The 22878-nt window shown below is 46.4% G+C and overlaps 1 protein-coding gene across 2 annotated transcripts in view; it reads left to right on the forward strand.

Moving 5' to 3' along the window:
- PACRG (parkin coregulated) overlaps positions 1–22878 on the forward strand; it is a 306942-nt gene that overhangs the window by 40275 nt on the left and 243789 nt on the right. For both annotated transcript variants that reach the window (XM_081094592.1, XM_081094593.1), the window contains exon 2: positions 7799–7933. In XM_081094592.1, coding sequence (XP_080950718.1) covers positions 7799–7933 — 135 coding nt within the window. The remainder of the gene's footprint in view (positions 1–7798; positions 7934–22878) is intronic.

Genomic DNA, 22878 nt, shown 5'->3' on the forward strand with positions numbered 1-22878 from the left:
GTTGCAAACATCGTTTGTTTAGCAGGCAGTGGTTTTGGAGGCCTTTCTCTTCGGCTCCTCTGATGCCAAATGGCTATGAAAGGCCTTTTTCTGTGAGCCCCATTTATACCCATTTTTTGCAAATAAGAACCAAAGTTTGCCTTTCATGGGCCTTCCTCCCCAGAACTGAGCTTTGCCTCCGATGCTTTTGAATCCGTCAGTGCTCGCTCTCAGCACTCAGCGTGTTTTATCTCTCCCTTCTTCCCACACGACAGGAGCCTTATTGTAGCTAGCTCTTGGTGGTAAATTTTTCTCCTGACATTACAGTGAATGAAGCTCATAATTTGTCTTTATTAACCTTATTGAATGTGCATGATTTTAGAATACAAAGGAGAGAGACGTATTCACACTGGAACTCACTTTAGCTTTTGAGATTTAGCGCTTGTGAGATACCAAGGAATATGTGTGTATATATACAGTAAATAAAAACACATTAACATATTACATCTGCATAGTGTATGATGCATTGATACCTTGACCTAGGACAGACAACACACTACTGAGATACATTCTTAACTTTTCCTTTATGGCTGAATGAGCTGTGGTGGAAACCATGGTGGAAAAAAATCAGACTAATAAGACCATAATCTAGCATTTCTTATTATGTTATCTTCCAGTTAAGTTGTCAGACGTGTGCTTTGTATGTATGATAACCTGTCTGTTTTAGCACATTAATTCCTTTACATGTCTACTAGATTTAAAAGGTCTAACCCGAGTATTTAATACCTCTGTAAACTGTGTGAACTCTCAAAGTAATTGAGAGGGAGCCAGTAGACTGAAGGTGCAGTACAAGTCTTTTTTTTAACCAGTATAAATATCTTTTATTGTAGACAGTTCTAAACATTGTTTTCCATTAAACAGCTAGCTCCTGCCGCAGAATATCAGTTTGCATCATTAGACACAAGGATTTTAAAATTTTCTATTAAAATATTCATGATATGTAAAATGTGAATGGTAATAGCCTCTTCCCACAGACAAAAATAACATTTTCACTCTAATTATTCAGCAAGAAATAACTCTGCTACCAGACAAAGCAGGGGTGTGTTTAGATACAAACGGTTTGCCAGGCTTTACACGTTGAACGTGTAAGGGGGCCAGAATGCCTGCCTGCGCGCCCCCCGCGCCCCCTTTACACTCTCCTTCCCCATCTGGCTCGCTCGCTGGCTCACTCACTCACTCACTCACTCGGGGCCTCCGTGGAGGGTGACGGCGCATTAGCCGAGCTGTCTGGCCGCGGGCGTTTATCAGCTCCACAGGACAGGGCTAAATGGTGCGGTCTCCATTGGCATCTCCAGGACTCGCTGGCGACGAGCTGATAGCAGGAATCCCAGCCGGGCACTCACACCCGTGGCATCTTCCTGTACTCACCTGCAGGGAGAGAGCAGCTTGAGAGGAAACCTCAGCCTCCCAGCTTTCCTTGGTGTCATTTGATTATTGCATCTAATTTTGTGAGGAAAGACGATCAATCATTCCCTACAGCAGAGAATTTAAAGGCGCACCAGCGCCTGGCACTTCACACAGAACAGTCGAGGAGAAATTGTGCAGAGCGACCATTGCTTTCGGGGCAGCTCTGAAATAAAACCTCAGATCCGCGTGTGCTCCACTGTAGTTAGGAATGTCAAGCTCAGCGGCCGTGAGTGACTTGGAGATCTTGGAGATCTCAGGGCGCACCGCGTGGCGGAAGCCGTTCTGGGTCCCGTCGGTGGGCGCTGGCCCGAGGGAGGCCTGGCTCTTTGAAGCCGAGGCCACTGCTAAGGTGACCGAGCTGAGAAAGATGAGCCTTGACGTGCAGACCGGGTGTGTTTCCACGGTTCCTTTGGGCCTCAGTTTATCGAGGCTGAGATAAGGCGTGTGCGTGCCCTGTGAGCCCCTCTTGGCTCCACCAGTGGGTGAGTTCTCTGATGATACTGTGCCCTGGTATTTGATGAATGAATGAACACACACGCACGTCATGGAGGTGTGGGAAGGGTCTCGGAGGTCAGCTGGGCAATTTTTTAATCTGACCCATGAGGAAGTGGTGTCTGTCGTAGGGTCGCTCACCCCCTCCCCCCTCCTCCCTCCCACCCCCACCCCCGTTTACGTGTCTGTGCTGCCTGTGCCTCCATGAGCCTCCTCAGATCCCCTAGGACAGTGGTCGGCAAACTCATCAGTCCACAGAGCCAAATATCAACAGTACAACGACTGAAATTTCTTTTGAGAGCCAAATTTTTTAAACTTAAACTATATAGGTAGGTACATTGTTATTAACTTAATTAGGGTCCTCCTCAGGCTTAGGAAGAGCCACACTCAAGGGGCCAAAGAGCCGCAGGTGGCTCGCGAGCTGCAGTTTGCGGACCATGGCCCTAGGGAGCGAGGCATAACTTCCGTCAAGTAGGAGAGGGAAGCCCAGTCCTGAAGGGCTCTAATTTTTTAAATTGGAACATTAGTCTTCCCACTCCGGTGACTCTCTTCATGTACCGATCTTCCTCATCCTCCCGATCTGAAAAACTATACGTTGTTTGTGTGTGTGTTTTTCATAATCATCATAGGACAGTGCTAATTTAAATGTAACTTGTTACAATATTCATAATACTAGCTTTAATTTTTACGTATGCTACTCATATTTAAACTAGTCTCTGCAAGCACATTAGATTAATTTATTTCATTTTAAGTATTGCACAAGCCTTAGATTTTAGCAAAATTTCCCCATTTATACAAGTGAATTTCAAAATATAAATGTGGGTTTCGCTATGAGAGGTTTTACAGAGAAAGGAAATACGCATTTGGTCTCATTGGTAGTGAATTTTCAGCTATGAAAATTGTGGTAATAATTGATAATTATTTAGATCTAAGAAATATACAGAAAATGCAGGCAAATCAATTCTGATTTAATAATAACAAAGGTGATAAATAGACAAACTGACTTCTCTGATAATTATTTCTAATGATTAATATCGACAGAATTCAGGTTCATGGGAAATTACAATGTATTTCTGCCTGGTTCAGCTGAAACATAGAGGCACTTTGAAAGGCTAAGTAACAATTTCTAATGGAAAGGAGCAGTTTTAAAAGGAGCAAGGGTTTATCTTCGAGCGTTCAGAGTTCTGCATATCTTTCTGCGCCATTAACCACCTTCTCGCTTCTATAGGAGATTATGGGGATATTCCTCCCTCTTATTAGCGACATCTACCTTGAGGATGAGATATCTGAGTGACCCTGTGTCTCCAGGAGCACCAAGCCCAGGGGCTTGGAGATACATATTCATTACATTTTTCAGTGCAGAGATGATATCGGTAGGACCGATTCTTGAGCCAATTTCTTAACTCTGTTTCTAATAAATACTGTTGTTTTTGTGTCCTTAGGTTCTTAAATGCACATTGATAAGTTTCTAACACTGAAAAACATATACATTTCTTTTTCTGGCCTTTTTAGTTATAAATGTGTCTTCTCTTCTAGAATCCATTCTGGTTCTGTGATTAAATAGTCTCTGAATTCAAGTATTATGCCTATTGATATTCTTTTATGTCCCCATTTTCAGTTACCATTGACTTTCCCCTCCATTAGCAGTCACACCTTGACAGCAACTCAGACCTTGACCAGCCATAGGGCAGGAGGTTCCCAAAGGGTAGGTGTGGTTTCACTTCCATGTCCCGCTTACTCCTCAGGGCACGGTGGGTGGGCGGGCTTTCACCCTGTCCTGCCACTCTAGCTTTGTGAGTTTTCAGATGACTTTCAGCTCTCTTCGCAACTGACCTCTGTGTATCATGTTTTAAAAAGTGTCCCTGTCATTGGCTGCTTTCTCTGACACCATCCTTTCCCCATTCTCTTGCCATCAACCCTATTCCCCCATAGAGTCCACTTGCTATCAAATCTCCAGGTAATGGCCCAAGTTCTCAGACTTTTTTTCACCGTATACTCTCCCTTTGGAAAAGTTTAGCAATTTCCATAGATTTTTTTTTAAAAAATATTTTTTAATTGATTTCAGAGAGGAAGGGAGAGGGAGAGAGAGATAGAAACATCAATGACGAGAGAATCATTGATTGGCTGCCTCCTGCACGCCCCACATTGGGGATCGAGCTCTCAACCTGGGCATGTGCCCTCACCAGAAATTGAACTGTGACCTCCTGGTTCATAGGTTGATACTCAACCACTGAGCCAGGCCGGCGGGGCCCAATTTCCATAGATTTAGCCCTCAGTTTCAATTACAGACAAACTTCATCAATAGCCTAGGATTCCTCCTCTCCTCCCAATAATCTCCATACAGATTGCGGCTTAATGGCCAAGTCTAATTGTCCTGCAGGCATTTCAAGCCAAATGTGAAGAAGGGTGGGTTGTGGTTATTAGGAAAGGCTTCTTAGTAGAGATGAGATTTGTGCTGAGTCTTGAAGGTGATTAGGAGCTCTTCAGGAGAGAGCAGTGAGGGGCGAGGAAGGAGTACAGGTTGATGGAACAGCAACACCATGGTGACCAGCGAGCAGGGCAGGTCTGAGGTCAGCTGGTGTTTGGGGATGAATTAAGCTTGGGGTGCCTGCAGAGGAATGACTGGAGAGATCCCAGTCAGCTGGCACGTATCTTTGTGGAGAGCATCAGTGGGAAGTAATGTATGGGTTTTAAGTAGGTGAGAGATATGATTTAATTAGTCTATTAGAATATTCATCATATGGTTGACAGAGGAATGGTCTAGAGAAGATAAAGCTGGAGGCAAAAGACTTTCCTACAAAGAATTTAAACCTTTAAACACTAAACAAATACAAATGGAAAACAGAGATGGTGAGATATTTGCCACAAATGCCACAAATGGTTAATATCTTTCAGTATAAAAAGGTCATACAAATGGATATTAATTTGGAAAATATATAAACATACGTTCACGAATGTAAGCATATGGCATTTGTACTAAAATGAGGCAACATCATCCTCATCTGTTAAACACAGTAACCCAAACCGAGCAGAAGGAAGATGCTGTGGACTGTGTTCCCTCAAAGCTCGTCTGCTGAAGTGCTGGTGCTGGGAGGCGGGCCTCTGGGAGGCCTCCGGGTTTATGAGATGACCCCGTGGGGGTGGGGCCTCCGTGACAGAATCAGCGCCTCTAGCTCTCCTCGCTCAATCAGCCATGTGCCTTAGCTGTTTCCTGTTTAGATTTTCCCGACCCCAGTGACGAAGCTCGTTTTCGATAGAGGCAGAGGGATTGGGGCTCAAATTGTTGCCAGCATTGGGGTTCTTGGGTTCCCTAAGACAGAAATCGAGAGGAAACCCAGAGAGATTTCCAGACAGATTTTCTTAAGCTTATGCTTGAGCACCAGGGAGGCAGCGCAGAGGAAAGGAAGGTGTCTGCCTGGCTCAGGGTCTGGCTCGGCTTGGCTGCTTTCATAAGCTGGGGACAAGGTGGGTTTATGCAAAAAGGCGGGCTTTTTGAAAAAAGGCGGGCTTGCAGAATTTTCCATTTTGGGTCGGTGGCTTCCTTTCCAGCTGTGTTGCCTGGTATGTTCTTGCACCTGTGCTGTGGGAGCAAGATGGCAACTGCTCATTACGGCCACCGTAGGGAGGTCATGTAGAGGTCACTTGAGCACGTGGGTCCAGTTGACACAGGCACTTAGAAGGGAGATAAATTCAGCCACCCCTGCGTTTTTGAGCAGGGAGTGGAGCGGAGGCCGTCAGCATCTGACCACCTGGTCTTACTTAACGTGGCTTCGTGGACACCCCGTGTTTTCTAGTCCCGGGCCCAGGCCCCTGTGCTGCCTCAGGATCTCCTCCCTACTCTGTACTAACTCTCTGGTTTCTGCCGGGTCATTGAATGTCTCTAAGCTCTGATTTCCTTGTCTGTTTTGTTGAAACCAATGATGCTTATAAACAATGGACACAGATCCGCAGATCTTGTTGTTTTCTATCCCCCACCCCTAGTGCCAGGCCTTGGCCACCTCATGCCTGTGAAGTTCAGACTCATCGTCCTGACCCCGCATCCTCCTGACCAGCCATCCTGTGGGTCTTGGTGGGATAGTCCTCCTGAAATAGGACCCCACCTCACGCGGGTTTTCCCTGCCCTCACTGTTACCCGCAGGGCCTGGCTTTGAAGGACTCCAGGGTAATCTATGTTTATTGGATATTTATTCACATAAATATTCATATATGCTCTTGTTATCTTTTCTGGCTGTTACTAACAAGAACATTGCTGTCATAATGCTTTGTTCTGTCATTACATTGTTATATTGTTAAAGCTTCCTGGAATCGCTACCTGGTTGTATGAGCTGCCGCCGCATCTACCATTACAGTCAGATTCGCTTAGTGTAATATTTTGCTAGCAATTTCCTGGCCATTTGTTGCCCATAGGTATTGCGATAGTTCAGATAGAGTAAAGCAATTACAGTCGGCCAATGGGGCAGACACTGGATTATAGTAGGTCCTACTCAGAAGCCTGGACTGATGGCCACACACTTGCGGGTCCTGGGGCCGCATTCCAGGGCCTGGGAGCCTCAGAGACGATGCAACTCTCACTCATCAGAGGCGTAACCAACGCGTTTTCATGGATCCAAATTTCAGGTTGAAACTGATGCCAATAGGAAATCAATGACTGTGCATTTTATTGTTTCAATCTTAGTGAGTCGGCTAAATGGGCCCATTAGAAGGACACGGTGTAGATTCCCCACCTGAAGGGAAAAGGTGGGTTTTGTTGTTGTTGTTTGTTTTTAGCAGCTTCAGTTATGCTAACAATAGAGCAGCTGAAAAGGAAAATTTCAAACTATATGATAAAGAATTTTCAAGAGCCTGAAATTCCTTCCTACTAATTATTATTAGTCCTGTGACCATATGACAGACTGTGACCTGAGGCCTACGTCCATTGCAGCACATTCACTAAATGCACGTAAGGACCTTTGGCACCTGGACTTCCCCCAAGTGCATTCGATACGGCGGCTCCCGAGTGCATGAGATTTTATTAAAAGCATTCTGCTGCACCATCCACTCCTCCTAATTGGTTTAGGGGCAGCCCCCACCCTCAGGCTGGTCCTAATTGCATTTCCCCACAAACCTAGTTTGATTTATGGCTCCTTACTTGCCCTGCATTTTTAATAATAATAAATTGGAGTAAAATTCTGGAGACATTAAATAAAATTTACAGTGGTTGTTCTACAAACCCGGGGCTTCCAGCAGGATTCCTAACAGGAGCTTTGCTTGTTTTTAAAGGCATTTAGTCAAGTCACATCCTTCTGCCTGACTTCCAGTAATACTGTCTTTATTACGTTTCCAGTTATTTTTCACTGGATTTTTTTTATGTGCGGATTTTTAAATTACTTGGAATGTTGGAGTGGATTGTGTAGAATATTAAGAAAATAGTATGATGTCCTTTTATAAGGTTGTGGATACATTTGTATTTAGAACACAAAAAAAATGTATTATCTAGAGATATAGTGAGGGAACATCTGCATAAAATTAGGCAATGTCCCTGTTGCAATTGTTAGAAAACTTGAAGGTAAACACTCTGAACTTAAATGCCTTTATTAAAAAAATTTTAAACTAATGTTCAGGCTTTTCTTCCGTATAAAGTAATATTTCAACGTGACATTTTCTAGGAATACTCTCTAAAGTAGCTTGAAATAAAGGAGACACTTAACAATGATTACAAAACATGTTCGTTTGTAGTCGTGAGGTTTTCTTTGTTCATTATTAGTAATCTGCTCTTTACCAGCCAGAATATTTTAGGCAGCCTGGGCCTTAAGAACACCAGGCCTCGCCCGGTATATGCCTCGGTTTGGTTTAAAATCTCATCCTGCTGTTTTCTCTGAAGGTGAAAGGCCCGCCCACGGCAGGTGCATTTAAGGAGAGACCGACCAAGCCCACAGCCTTCCGGAAATTTTACGAGCGCGGAGACTTCCCCATCGCCCTGGAGCATGACTCGAAAGGGAACAAGATCGCGTGGAAGGTAAGTCGGGGCCCGGCTGGAGAGCCCGGTGCCCACGCGCGGCAGGCGAAGCGAGGCGGCGGGCAGCCTCGGAGGGAGCCCCGGGCCGGCCGGCCACCTTGGCGGACAGTCCCGCTCCGGCCGCAGAGGAGCACATGGCAGAGGGCGGTGCCTCCGGAACTGCCTGGTGCGGGGCCTCTCTGCTTCTCTGAGACCCGGCAGCCGCCAATGATGGAGCTGGTGGCAGGGCTCGGAGAGCAACAGCCATTTGTCTCCCCGGACACGTCCTGTCCCGCGGGGCACTTCCCAATGGAGCTCTCATTCCCTAAGGGGACAGGTCAGCGTTGCGGGCCCGGCCCTGCCCCTCCCGCCTGCAGACGTGTCGCCCGCGTGGCTGACACGCGTGCCCGGTGAGGGTGACCTCCGCCGCCGGCACCTTTGCAGCACCGACACTTTTTTGACAAAAGGTTAATTGGCTGCAGAATAGATGTATTGCCCAGTGGCTCCGTCTAATGCAGCCGCGTCTCTCGCAACGGCTCGCCGAGGTTATTGGTAAAAGCTCGTCCATCTCTTCACCGGGAGGCTGTTCCATTTAATTTGAACAGGAATGGCCATCCCTCACCGGCGTCCGCTAGGTGATTATTTTTGTTACCAGCGGCTTTGCTTTGGGTGGGATTTAGCAGCCAGAAGGCTTCTCGGCTGGAAACAGAAAAGCGTGGTAACGTGTGTGTGTGTGTGTGTGTGTGTGTGTGTGTGTGTGTCACATCGGGGTAAGGAACATAAAAGCGTTTTGCCAAATGTCATGTAAGGTAAGCGACTAACCCATCTAACTGAAAAGCCCACGGTAGTGTCTGAAGGCGAACATAGGAATTGTTTGTAATTAGTAGCAAATGCATTTATGCTAATAGGTAAAATGATCGAGTTGAGGAATTCATCAAATTATCTTAGAAAGGTTCATTGGTATTAACTTCTTCCTTTTTTAATGGAAAAAACAAAACGGATTGTTTGCCTTATTTCTAGTGTGTCTGTAGGTGTTTTCATATAATTATCAAACATTTCTAAACCTTGAGCAGACATCCGATAATCAGTTATTGAACTTGGAATTGTTACAAATTATTTGGCAAGAGAAATCTGAAGGGGTCCTTGTTGAATTTTGTCACACAATTTTTAGGATGATGAAGGACATTATTACCATGTTTTTAATCGTCTCTATTAACATGCAAAATTAGTTATGTGAAAATGTGCATATTTTAGTTGTAGCATACCAGTAAGTACACGTTCCCAACACTTGCCCGTGGTTTGGGGGTGTGTATATTTGATTCTGTTTTTTTGTCTACTTACTCTTTTACACAAGATAGCACAGTGGCGGTTCCTGAACATGAGGAAGAGTGTGCCACATTTCCTTATCAACAGTGAATGGTTTGGGTCTTGTAATTAAAGGACATAAAAATCACATCAATAAAAAGAACGTATAGGTGTTTTGACCACAAATAATCCTGTGGGTAACTTTCAGAAATGTCATGAGACTAGAAAAAATTCATCTTGACAATAACATATAAGGAATCATTTTGCTGTATCTCTGCTAATCCAGCAGTCTGGAGGGACGTAACCTGCTCTCCTTGTTCCAGCGTCATTAATTCTTTTAAGCGACCGCTGCCTGCGGCGCTGATGCAGCGATCTGAGGCGTCAGAGAAAGAGGAGGCGATGCGTTTGCTGCCACGGGCAGGAGAATGGCGTACATGTAGAGAAACCCCTTCTCCCGGGACCCATAGACCTCGCTCCCCTGAAGTGCTAAACGCTTTTCAGTTGTGCTGGTTTAACCCTGGAAATGGGACGTTGAGGGGACGAAGCTCAGGCTTGATATTCCTCTCTCTTCCTTGGCACGTGCACTGTGGGGCCCTCCGGTACCTGCTAGGAGGCCGCGACTCTTCTTTGGGGTGCATTTCAAGGAAGGGGTCTTACATATAGAACAGTGGTTCTCAACCTTCTGGCCCTTTAAATACAGTTCCTCATGTTGTGACCCAACCACAAAATTATTTTCGCTGCTGCTTCATAACTGTAATGTTTCTACTGTGATGAATCGTCATATAAATATCTGACATGCAGGATGGTCTTAGGCGACCCCTGTGAAAGGGTCATTCGACTGCCAAAGGGGTCGCGACCCACAGGTTGAGAACCCTGATATAGAAGGAAGTAGGGCTCCCCACCACACACACCCACCCACCCACACACACACCCACACACACATACACACACCCACCCACACCCACACACACACACATACACACACACACACACCCACACACACATACACACACCCACCCACACATAGACACACACACACCCACACACACATACACACACACACCCACACATAGACACACACACACCCACACACACATACACACACACACACACACATACACACACACACATACACACACACACCCCCCACACACACCCCAACACACACCCCCACACACACATATACACACCCCCACACACACACACACATACACACACACACACTCACACACACACTCTCACACACACACACACACCCACCCCCCCACACGCACACACCCACACACACCCACACCCCCCCCACACACACACTCACACACACACATACACACACATACACACACACACACTCACCCACCCACACACACACACACACTCACACACACCCACACACACACCCACACACACCCCAAGCCCCTGTGCCGTCCTTCCCTGTGTGTGGACAGAGTGGGGGCGCCGGGTCAGGCAAAGGCCTCGTCTTCGTGTCAGACTGCGCACAAGCCTCCCGAGCAGCTGTGCTTCCCCAGGAAAGTACTGGTCCCCTCCACTCCCTGCGACAGCCCAGGGCGCCCCGGGAGTGTGCGGGTGCCTGCAGCTTTGCACCGTTAAGGGGTGAGGAGGGCCATTCCTTCAGGAGCCTGAAGCACTTAGAGCAGTGGTTCTCAACCTTCTGGCCCTTTAAATACAGTTCTGTGGCCTGAACTCAGTCCCCAGTCGCGCGCCATTTGTGGCTGCACGACCAAGGGTGATCCTGAGTGGGGGGCAGGCGGGGGGGGGGGGGGTGGTGGTGAAAGGATTAAGGAAAAGACAGACAAGAGAATGAAAGCCAGGTCTCGGTGGGACGCTGCTCCCTGATGAGGAGCCAGCGCCGGCGCCCACAAGCCGTGGCTTTATTTGATAGCAGATGCCACGAGGCAAAGCAGGGGCGTGATCACGTTGTTTACAGCATTCTCGTGAGCTCCAACCCTACTCAACGACATGCACCCGAACTCTAGCACAAGGCACGTGGGCCACGTGTTCGGACCACAGGTTCACGCTCACAACCACAGCCGTTGGCTATGATTGTGCTGGGAGGGCCCTGCCCTCCAGCTGGGACTTGCACGTGGCAGTGAGAGGACCCTGTCCTTTCATTAGTCCGAGGCTTGAACCTGGCCAAGACACTGTACCCGCGTCCCACACAGTTCCTCATGTTGTGACCCACCCACAAAATTATTTTCGTTGCTACTTCGTAACTGTAATGTTGCTACTGTTATGAATCGTAATGTAAATATTGATATGCAGGATGGTCTTAGGCGACCCCTGTGAAAGGGTCGTTCAACTGCCAGAGGGGTCGCGACCCACAGGTTGAGAACCGCTGACTTAGAATCTCTGCTCTGAACCTTGCAGGCTGGCGGCATCTCAGCCTCCTGCCCCTCGTGAGGCAGAGGAGGCCCTGCCCACGGTGTCGGGCCCCCTGCTCCTGGCTCTGGATTGGCTGGCCGACCACCATCAACAGGACTCCAAGGTTGTGTCTTGTAAAGGACACACTGAGCCCCGAAAATAGAGGTGGGACTTTGAGACAGGTAGATGGCCATGCACGTTCAGGTCTCTCAGCCCGCACCCTGCACTGACATCAGAAGGAAACGGCCATTTGTTCCACCTGCAAACGGGAGGGCAGCCCGAGGGCCGCAGTCAGTGCCCTTTGATGATCCTGGAGGAATCTCGGAGGTCGCAGCAGCGAATGCAGCGCTCAGCCTGGCCAGGTTCCCGCCACCGAGCTGCGCTGCACATGTGGCCGCTAAGCACTTGCAATGGGCCCAGGGAGACCCAGGAACTGAAATGCTAATTTTCATTAATTTTAATTTGAATGGCCACATGGTCACCATCGTAGACAGAGCTGCACTCAATTAAGATAATTGCAGTAAAAACCATAAAAAGCCGAGCCTGCTACCCAGACAGAAGACTGTGGGGAGGTGGGACTCGCTGTGAAAATGAGCGGATCGGGCTGATGGTGTGTCGTCGTCACGGCCGTCCGTGCTTAGCACACGCTCCTTGGCAAATATGAGAAAGTCTTACAAAAGGTTTGTGGTGACATTGTCTATGGACTGGTCAGTGGCAAGATGAATAGATCTGACCTAGAAGATGAAATATACAGGCAAGCTCTGCCATGCTTTTTTATTTTTCAATATTCATTTTCTAAATATAGCAAAGAAATTTGTGATTAGCGATGGTTAAAGCCATGAAACGCCTCATAAGTAAAGGGTGTCCCAAAATTCACGCAAGAAGTAATTTTGATAGAAAACACAGGTTTATAATTAAAAATTGTAAATTTTTTATTGATTCATAAAGTATACAGTATAGGGTTATGTATGGAATAGCATATAGTTTATGCCAATAAGCCCACGACCACCCACACCTTGAAGGAGGAAATTGAGCGCTGTATCAACGAAATTCAGCCACATTTATGCAAAACGGTCATGGAAAATCTCAACAAAAGATTGTGTATGTGACAGCAAAGCCGTGGAGGCCATTTACCCGATATCCTATTCCACACATAACCCTATACTGTATACTTTATGAATCAATAAAAAATTTACAATTTTTAATTATAAACCTGTGTTGTCTATCAAAATTACTTCTTGTGTGAGTTTTGGGACACCCTTTACTTAAACATGGTTAACCTGCCCGTTTTCTGCGTTTCCTTGGCTGTCCTGACACCAGCAAACGTGACTTGATTCTGTCTGTGTAGCTTCCACATCCAGAGCACAGGCGCCAGCAACGGCACAGGGCACGCCTTTCTGCTCCCTCGCAAAGCAGGTCACGGTGGGACCAAGGGCCGCTGAAACTTGTGTCTGCGTTTGCGCGTGTCCGTGTGCATCCCTGACTCCTGTGGTCAGCCTCAGACCACGAGGACAGCGCTGGGGGTAGAGGCGGCCTTCCTGGAGGGAGAAGAAATGTTACACAGACTTGCAGAATGTCCAGGTGTTGTCTCCCCTCTGCTCGGAGGAGGGTGGAGGGAGGCCTGAGTGTAGAAGGGGTCCTTCGCTGGAGAGGAGGTTTAAGTTGCACTAAAAGCCGACGTTAAACCCTGAGTCACGGGAATATGAAACGATGTGGGTGTTGGCACTGCTTTCCTGCAGACCATCCTCTCCCAGTCCCCCCCCCCCCCATCAGTTTAAATCAGCCTCAGGTCTTTGATCCTCCCTCCCCTCCCGCCTCTCCTTCCTCTCCTTCCCAGTCCCCTGGCCCTGCCTCTGCTTGCCTTCCCTCTCTCCTTCCTTTCCTCTTTTCTTACTTCTGGGACCCCACGTTCCCGCTCTAGCTCCTCCAGCGTTGATCCAGGAGGAGGAGCCAGGAGCCTGTCCGAGTTCTCTGTTTCGGGCAGGATCTGTGTCATTGGGCGGAGTCACCCAAATGAACGTGAAATAATAGCGGTTACTGGCACCGTTAACGAGGGACACACGCATGAGTCATAGGTGGCGCTGTGAGAGTCGCCGTTTTTATGTAAATTGCGATTCTGAGCCATTGATTTAAAATAGTACTGGAATACACGTCATTTTAAAATAACCACTTCTGTGCAGATCCCGGGAGAAAGCTGGAGAAAATTAGTCACATTTGGTTTTTAAAAACAACGAAATGGCATTAGAAACCATTTCGTCTGGAGGCGAAACCAGCTGGGGCTGCACCCAGTGAGCCTCATCCTTGCAGTCCAGAGGCTGCTGGCTGGGGCATGTCCTGGAAACCCCTTCCCCATCGCCCAGCCACCATGCCCCCCGCGGACTGTGACCTCCACTGACCTCCTAGGACCATGCGGGGTGAGGCCGGGTGTTAGGGAGTTTGGTAAAAAGATAGAGGCTCTGTAACTCCAGCCAAATGAGGATGTGATACTAGCCCTGTGCCAAGTGCAACTAAAATCGAGGGTCTTCACATTGTCTAAGGAGGGGAGGGCTCCAAACGGGCTTGTCCTGGCCTCGGATCTCCCATCGGCACCTGCCAGCCCTCGTCCCCAGTGTCATGGTGGGCAGTGGACATCTTGGTTTTTATCTTTAGTGTGATATGTAAGTGATCTTACATTTAGAGCCAACAATATTGAAAGAAACTCAGTAAAACCAGAACTGGTGCACGTAGCAGGTGAGAATGGACTCACACAGCCTCCCTTTCTGCCTGAAGTGTGTCTTCCCACCGGCCTGTGGGAGGTGCACGCAGCCCCCCCCCCCCACGCACACCCCCTGAGGTTCCTGTAGTAATGACATAGTTATAGGTTGACTAACAATAGGATCCTAAGATTTTGTTTTTCTGTTAAAAAGTGACTTCATTAATGAATGTGAAGTAGGTAACTGAAAACACACTTTTCTATGTTTTAACCAGTCAATTCTATAAATGCTTTCGTGTTTATATCGACACCCCAGCTTATTACTACAGGGTTGCACGTTGCTTTACACAGTTTAAGTATTATAAGAGAACGAAAACCAGGTGGGGACCTACAAGGTGCAAAGGAAGACGGCGCAGCCTGGAGTTCCCTAAGGCAGGGGTCCCTGTCTGTGCCTCTTTTCCATGCCTTCATTCCCCCGACCCCAGCCTAGAGCAGCGTCTGCCCAGTGCATTGTGGGTGGCGGTGAGCCTGCTGGAGCAGGTCCCTCACCTTTGACCTCCACTGCCGCTGCTTCACTGGCCATGTCCCCCTCTCTCTCTCTCTCTCTCTCTCTCTCTCTCTCTCTCTCTCTCTCTCTCGGCCTTGCTTTCCAGTCTGAAAGGATGACCATGCACGTGATGTTGGACATGGCTGTCTCATGGGGAGCTCTAAGAAATACCTTGTCATAATTACTAAAATAAATACATTTGGCTGCTCATGAAGTACCTTAACATGGATTAGGAATTAGCCACCGACACCCAGTCTCTGGGGATATATGCGATAGTTTCGGCGGGTTGCACTTTTATCCTGAAAACGCTCCTCATCTTGTACGTCCATGCTCTACCAAAGGCTCCTCATTTCTTAATCTCCTTAAAGTTCAAAATGACAAGTTCGTTTCTTTTCCTCAACCACTCCTAGTAAAAATGTACGTCCCCCTGTAACATCCAAGGAAAGAAAACGCTGGGCACAGGTGGGCTGGATGCTTAAACATTTCTCCTGAAGGTGGCCGGCGACACCTCCCATTCTGGTCGCCCCACAAGTTGCTGATACTCGTGTGTGACTGTACTCCGAGCCTTTTCTCTGGTCTGTTCTTTCCTTCAGTTCCTAGTGTCATGAGCTGTAGAAACTGTGCCAAGGGGGCCATTTTCATGGACATAACTGATAATTCCCTATTGGGAAAAGGCTGCTGACTGTAATTATTATGAAATGTGTACTGGTTTGCATGCAGTTAAAGCCATCCCCAAACCGTGACAGCGCGCCGTCTGTAGATGCGGTTGCATGTTGAAGGAAGGCGCACTGGTGCGATGCCTGACCCATCGTCTTCGGCATATTGTTGTCAGAATTCTATGCTGTTGGGTTAATATTTCAGCCCTTTGGTGGCTTCAGGTTCTAACGTTCCAGTATCTGGAGGATTCCAAAACTTTATCGACTACCCCACCCAGGGGAAGCCAGTACTGACGTCTGAAAGCTCGTAGGCAAGTTTCTTTCTGAGCTGAGTGATTTGTTCCCCGTGAGGGAGCGTGGCTGTTCTGGGAGAGTCTGGGCTTCGAGTCCTCTGCTGGCAGCCAGCGTGCGGGTTCGGGAAGCAGGCCTTCCTAGCATTTGTGAGGCACATTTCACCAGAAAAGTGACAGCTTACCTGCTTTTTGGTTCCACTATTAATTCCTCTGGGATTCACTGTCAGAGCTCAGTCTTGAAGCCTTGAGAAAGAGAATCCCCCGGCCATTAACGCTCTGGTCCCAGGAGGAACACGGTCTTTTCTTCGATGCAGATCCCTCTGCCCGGAAAGTGTGCGGCGGGAAAACACAGCCAGGGCTCAGAAATACCTGTAATTTAAAGGGCGAGCTGACCTCTGACAGCGAGATGAAGGGTTTTCTGCTGAATGGGCCGGCGCTCGCCGCCGCCCGGTAATTTATGTGAGAAATTAGTGCGAATGGCTCACTTTTATGGGCAGGGCTGCCTGTAGCCAGCCTGCAGGAGCCCTCCTCCCCCGCGCCTCCATCTGCTCTTCAAGGGAGGGCATATGCCAGCTCTTCCAGCTTGCACGTCCCTGATTTACAGCCCCGGAAAGTGGCAGAGAGTGAAGAGAAAGGTCGCCTGTCGCTCCGTGACGTGATTTGGTGGGCACCGGCCCCCACAACTCACAGGGCCAGGGCCCAAGGGAAGCGAGCAGTGCTGTGACTTTCAGACCCCTGGACCGGGGAACACTGGAGGGAAATTTCGCAAATCACTCCCACTTGTCACGTTATACGGCCCCCACTGTGGAAATGGAGGAGCAGCCACCGTAGCCCGTTTGGCTCAGTGGATAGAGCATCAGCCTATAGACCAAAAGGTCCTGGGTTCGATTTCAGTCAAGGGAACATACCTTGGTTGCAGGATCCTCCCCGCAGGGCCCTGGTCGGGGCTCATGCTGGAAGCAACCAATCAATGTGTTTCTCTCACATTGATGTTTCTCTCTGCCTTCCCTCTCTCTCCCACTCTCCCTAAAAACCAATGGAAAAATATCCTCGGGTGAGGATTACAAAAAGAAAAAAAGAAATATGGGAGTAGCCCTTGGTTTCGCTAGGGTGCCACAGCTGGGATACCCCCGTGAGCGGGCTTGCTGCCCCTCCCCACTCAGATCTTGTCGTTTCCGGGGAATCGGTGCTCTAGTCTGGACAACAGCGCCTGTTGTGCGTCAGGGAATCCTGTGTGGGGACCCAGGCGGCACTTTGGCGACATCTCTGCACCTGCCTGGAGAGGGTCTCTGTTCTTTGCAGGTGCTGATTTCATGAAGGCTCCTGTCTGTCTTATCACCTGGCACACAGCCCTTTTCTTTGCTGAAGCACTTTTGAGATCAAAAGTTCTTTGACAAATGACAAATGAAATCAGAGAGTAAAAAGGAAAAATCGATGTTTGCTTGATGTTTTCATTGAGAGGGTCAAAGTGTCTCTTTACATTCGCAGCTTCTAGGTACTCCGTGAATTTCCAACCCCCTGCAGCTGTGTAAAAGTTTCTCCTTTTCTTTCAGGTAAAATCTAAATACGATGTTAATGCATAATCGTATCAATTTAAATCAATATTTGAGGCAACAATTTTAGGAAATTACATTTTATTTTTGTCACAATGAAGGTTATTTGTGACAAAAACCTTGAAAGTTTTATGGTAGGATAATCAGCTGAATCATGTAAAAATGTATAAATTTGTACCTGTGTTAAGATTTTACTCTCAATATGAAATATATACTAGTACATGTTTATTTAATAAAATAAAATATTGAAAAGTAGAAAGAATAAAGAAATCACTCATCATTCCACCATTCATTGAATGCAACTGTGTCAACATCTTTCTAGGTATCTTTCTTTGTGTGTAGGTGAGAATAGTGTACAACTCATTTTTTAAAAGTCTTATCATTGCAAGTATTCCACACATCCCCTTTCTTTCCCCAATGACCTCGCCCCAGGCCCCCACCACCCTGTTGTCTCCGTCCACGGGTGGTGCATATCTGCGTGCAAAGGCTGTGGCTGACCTCTTCCCATCCTCCTCCACCTTCCCTCAGACTCATCAGTCTGCTTCATGCTTCTGTGTCTCTGGATCTATAACTAAACTGAGATACAACTCATTTAAAAAATTTGTCATTATATGAAATAAAAATTATTGGCACTTACTAAATTTCCTCATTTTTTTTTTTTTAGTTTTGAACCAATAGATGATTGCTGTAGATAACCTGGAAAATGGATAAAATTTATACAGAAGACAGCATTCATCTGAGATAACAACTTTCAGTATAGTATTGATGTTTTAGTTCAGTCTTTCTTCTACATATATATTATACTTTATTGAAATTATGCTTCATATGATGATTTTTAAGAAAATCAAAGGAACATTCAGGGATTAATTAGCAGAGGAGATGAATAATGGACATAACGGCCACTGGAGTATAAATTATTATTAGTTTTCCCCAGTTTAACTGCAGCAACTAACAAAAAAGACAACCATAGTTTAGTATGCTTTTTAACAGTCTCTTAAAATTTATCTTTATTGTTGACAGTATCACAGTTGTCCCCCCTTTTATAATCCCACTGACCCTCTCCACCCTGCCCATGCTGCCCCCCACCAAGCCTTCCAGTGGTCTTTACTGAAGACCGTGGAGGAGATACATGCGAACACGTGCTTGTGAGGCTCTGCCTTGGCAAAGGTCACACGTGGCTTCTCGTTTCTCATGCTCATGCCTCAGCGCCACCACATAAGTGGATTTGTCATTGTGAGCATGTCATTTATTTATGGAGAACAGGAACAGATATTAAGAAAAAGAGATTAAATATGAACACACATTGCTTGATTTGGGGACAAGTATAAAAATGGACAAAGACCATTGACAGAATCATGAAACAAATCTCTGTTCCCCATCTAAGCCCTATCACAGCAGTCCTACAGAATTTCAAAGACTGTGTTCCAGTCTGAATAAGGGACAATCCATAACTTTTAAGCCATAAATTTTCATTTCTTGAGTTCTTATTTAGATTCATATCTCTATACATGTACATGGGTTGACTATTTCTGAACTCTTGAATTTTTTGAAGACATATTTGATCTGTTTTTGTTTGATTACTGATTTTCACAGTCTGGGTAATTGCATTATCTATACTAATAAAAGGGCAATATGCTAATTAAACTGGGAGACCTTCCAGGAGACCTTTCAGACGTCCTTCCGGACAAAGCCATGGTGACGGGGCCAAGGCAGAGGCGGTTAAGCGTGATCAGGCCAGGAGAGGAGGGCAGTTGGGGGTGATCAGGCCAGTGGGGAGGGAGTTGGGGGCAAGCAGGCCAGCAGGGGGGCAATTGGGGGTATTCAGGCCGGCAAGAGGGGGCAGTTGGGAGTGAGCAGGCTGGCTGCGGGGGGGACAGTTGGGGCAATCAGGCCGGCAGAGTGAAGGCAGTTGGGGGCAATCAGGCTGGCAGGTAGGGGGCAGTTGGGGTCGATCAGGCTGGTGGGGGGGCAGTTGAGGGCAAGCAGGCTGGCATGCAGAGTGGTTAGGGGCGATCAGGCAGGCAAGCAGGTGGGCAGTTAGGAGCCAGCAGTCGCAGATTGTGAGAGAGATGTCCGACTGCCGGTTTAGGCCTGATCCCACAGGTTTAGGCTTGATCCCTGTGGGATCAGGCCTAAACCGGCAGTCGGACATCCCCTGAGGGGTCCCAGATTGGAGAGAGTGCAGGCCGGGCTGAGGGATACCCCTCCCCACCCCCCCATGCACGAATTTCATGCACAGGGCCACTAGTTTTTATATAATTAAAAGTTGCTTTTATGTATATATATATATTTTTTTCTTTTCATTAATTCTTTAATGTAGTGAGCTTAATCTGTCTACCTACTTGAAACTTTTTCTCAAGTGAGGAAAGTTTTCTTCTGTGATGTCATAGATTATTATTTTTGTCACAATTTTTCTACATTCTTTCTTAGGACAAAATTTTATGTAGACTGTACATATATTTGATTCTATAATGTCTGTCATTGTCTCTATCAATATTTTTATCTCTATTCATTTTTTAAAAAATTATAGAATTTTCTTTTATTTTCTATTTTCTTTAGCATCAATTATTCTATTACTGCCTCAACTTAAATTTTGCTTCTACTGCTATATTAAGCCTTGAAAATCTTTACATTGCTCATTTCTTCAGTGATATCATTATACACATTGGCTTAAAAAGCTTAACATTATTGTCCAGGCAAGTTTATCATAGAAAAGTTGAATAAATTATGTGAATGAATTATAATCCCACAGCTGTGAGCATGGAGAGAAGAGAGTTTGAAGGCTATTGAGAAAATACATTTACAGAATTGGTGGTTGGTTAGCATCTGAGTTGGGGAGATGAAAGAGGTTTTGTCAATTGGGCAGCTTATGATGCCAATGAATATGTACTTTAAAAACCATTTTGAGAATCTTTAGAGGGTTTTAGAATATCACCAATTCCCTATTGTTGGATATTAATGTTTTTTTATTAAATATTTTGCTATTATAAGCAATACTATTATCAACATTATTGACTATATGTATATGTATATAGTATATGTATATGCATATGTATATATATTTTGCAAACATGTCTGACTATTCCCTAAGGATAAAATTTTATTTTTGCATCTACCTGTTATCACAGTAAGGACTTTTGCTCTTCTTTTATGAAGGCTGGCTACTGAACACTTGAGTGCGCCTATTTCTAAAAATCACTGATCTCTGCAGAAGTGACTGTAAAGGGTCTTTCTCACTGTCATGTCTCTAAGATTATAACCATTTCTTTTTCTGTGTGTAGGATGTTTATGAAACCCATATATTACTGTGTATTTTGGGTTTGACCTCAATCTAGAACAGGTGTTTGCCAAGACATAGGACATGGGCTTGTGCGGGACCTCACTTCCTCTCTGCCTGGGGACAGGGGAGCTCTTCTTCCCAGCTCCACTGAGGGAGACTGCCCAGCTCCCAGCTCATACGCAGGTCTGGTATGAACATGTTTCACCAAGTTCTGTTCTGTCGCCTAAAAGGGGATCTTCTGTGACTTTCAATACGAAGACAGATGGAGCAGGTGAAAACCTGCCACCCCTGAGATGCACCATGCAGTTCTGCTTTCCTCTGCCCCGGCCTGCAGCATTCTGCTTGTAGAGCGCGCTGCTCTGTAGGGTGCGGGGAATGTGCTACCGAGGGCCGCTCTCCCTGCTTCCTGTTCAGCTCTTTTCTGAGATTTGGCTGTGAGTGGCTGTAAGGGCGATGTTGACGGGGATGGGAATGGAAGGGAATGGCACTTTCACTGTAAAGCAGCTACTTCGCCGTGGCAGAATGGTGCCCTAACCTATTCCCCTCACCCTCTGAGTTTGCTCTAGATCTTATATTTCTGACCAAGTGGCAGAAAGTGTAGGAGGGATGCAAAAGCTACCCACTGACTTTCGGATGGGTGCCTCTGGTGGCTAAACATGAATTCATCCAGAACTGTGGTTTTTCTATCCAAGTCCATTGGCCTTGTTATCTGTAAGAACTCCTTATGTGTCTGCCTGTGCATTCATACTATGCCTGGTTTCCAGTTGCATGTTTTCCTCTTTTTCTCAGTCTTCACGGGCGAATTTGTGGCATGGGTGGGGGGACACTGTGGAGACTCTCGTCCCGGTGTTATTAAAACAGAAGAGTCCAGGTTAGCTTAGTCCATTATTGGATTGTGCCTCATTGCAGCGACGTAATGTGATCTTACAAACCCCGGGGCAGCAGTGGCTCACCTGCTCACATCATGAGTAACACACAGTGCTGGGCCTCAAGCCTGCATAATGAGGCTCTAGTCTGAAGTAGCTCCTTAACTAGAATAGATTGCTATTCAACAGAGAATCTGAAAAAGGCCCAAGGAGCACATGTCAAGTTTTAAAGTAAATTGCTTCCTCTTGCATAAACCATACGTTCTTATTCCTTTATTCAGCGTGTCTAAAACATGTCCTGCTTCAAATGACTTCTGTAGACAAATGTTTTAAATTGAGAGACTATCGCCGAAACCGGTTTGGCTCAGTGGATAGAGCCTCGGCCTGCGGACTGAAAGGTCCCAGGTTCGATTCCGGTCAAGGGCATGTACCTTGGTTGCGGGCACATCCCCAGTGGGGGGTGTGCAGGAGGCAGCTGATCAATGTTTCTCTCTCATCGATGTTTCTAACTCTCTATCTCTCTCCCTTCCTCTCTGTAAAAAATCAATAAAATATATTTTAAAAAAAATAAATTGAGAGACTATGAAATGTATACCATTTTATATATTTGTATGTATCTTAGTGAATGTTTTTTTCTCCCACTTTATTTATCATTACATAAAGGAATAGCACATTTTACCTGTACCATGGCCTTGAGGTGATTAATTCACGTATGTGTATGTCTACGTATTACAGCAATCCCAAATATCAGAGACATCACTGACTCCCAGACCTGCTCTGCGTTTTGAAAGCTATTCATGTTTTCACCTTGGTGTGAATTTTAAAGATCGGTTCTGCTTAGAATTCAATCTGATTTAAATGTGAAGATTCCGAAGTCCCTATTAAATACGAGCTGGCCCTTCCCCTTGTCGCCTTCAAACTCTTGGTCTCTTCTCTTCTGTCCCATCTCTTTAATTCTCTGGGCTCCTTTCCAGGCGATTTCCTCACACCTGTCTTCTAATTTAGTAATTCAGTTAGGTTTGATCTACTGTCTAACCTGTGTATTTCAGTAAATATCAATTTACTGAATTATAGAGTCTAGCTAGACTCTATGTTTGTTTCTTTAAAAGATCTACCTATTGTTTTTTCAAATAATGTCCCCTTCTTGCCTTATGGCTTCTCTTACTGTCGGTATCGGCTTATGTAACTGACACGTTTATTTAAAGTTTCTCTCACATTCTCCTATGACCTGCACTTGCTGGGGTGTTTGAATCTGCCAGCTTCCTCTTGCTCTCATTCGAAGTGGGAGCCTCTGTTTTGTGCGCCGCCCGGGGCGCGGCCTCATCCCGGTGGCTCTTCCCGGTGGGTCTCCCCGGGCACAGGCTCCGGACGGACGGCTGGGAATCGGGTTCAGGG

Source organism: Myotis nattereri (assembly GCF_964212035.1).
Source record: "Myotis nattereri genome assembly, chromosome: 6".
Classification (NCBI taxonomy): domain Eukaryota; kingdom Metazoa; phylum Chordata; class Mammalia; order Chiroptera; family Vespertilionidae; genus Myotis; species Myotis nattereri.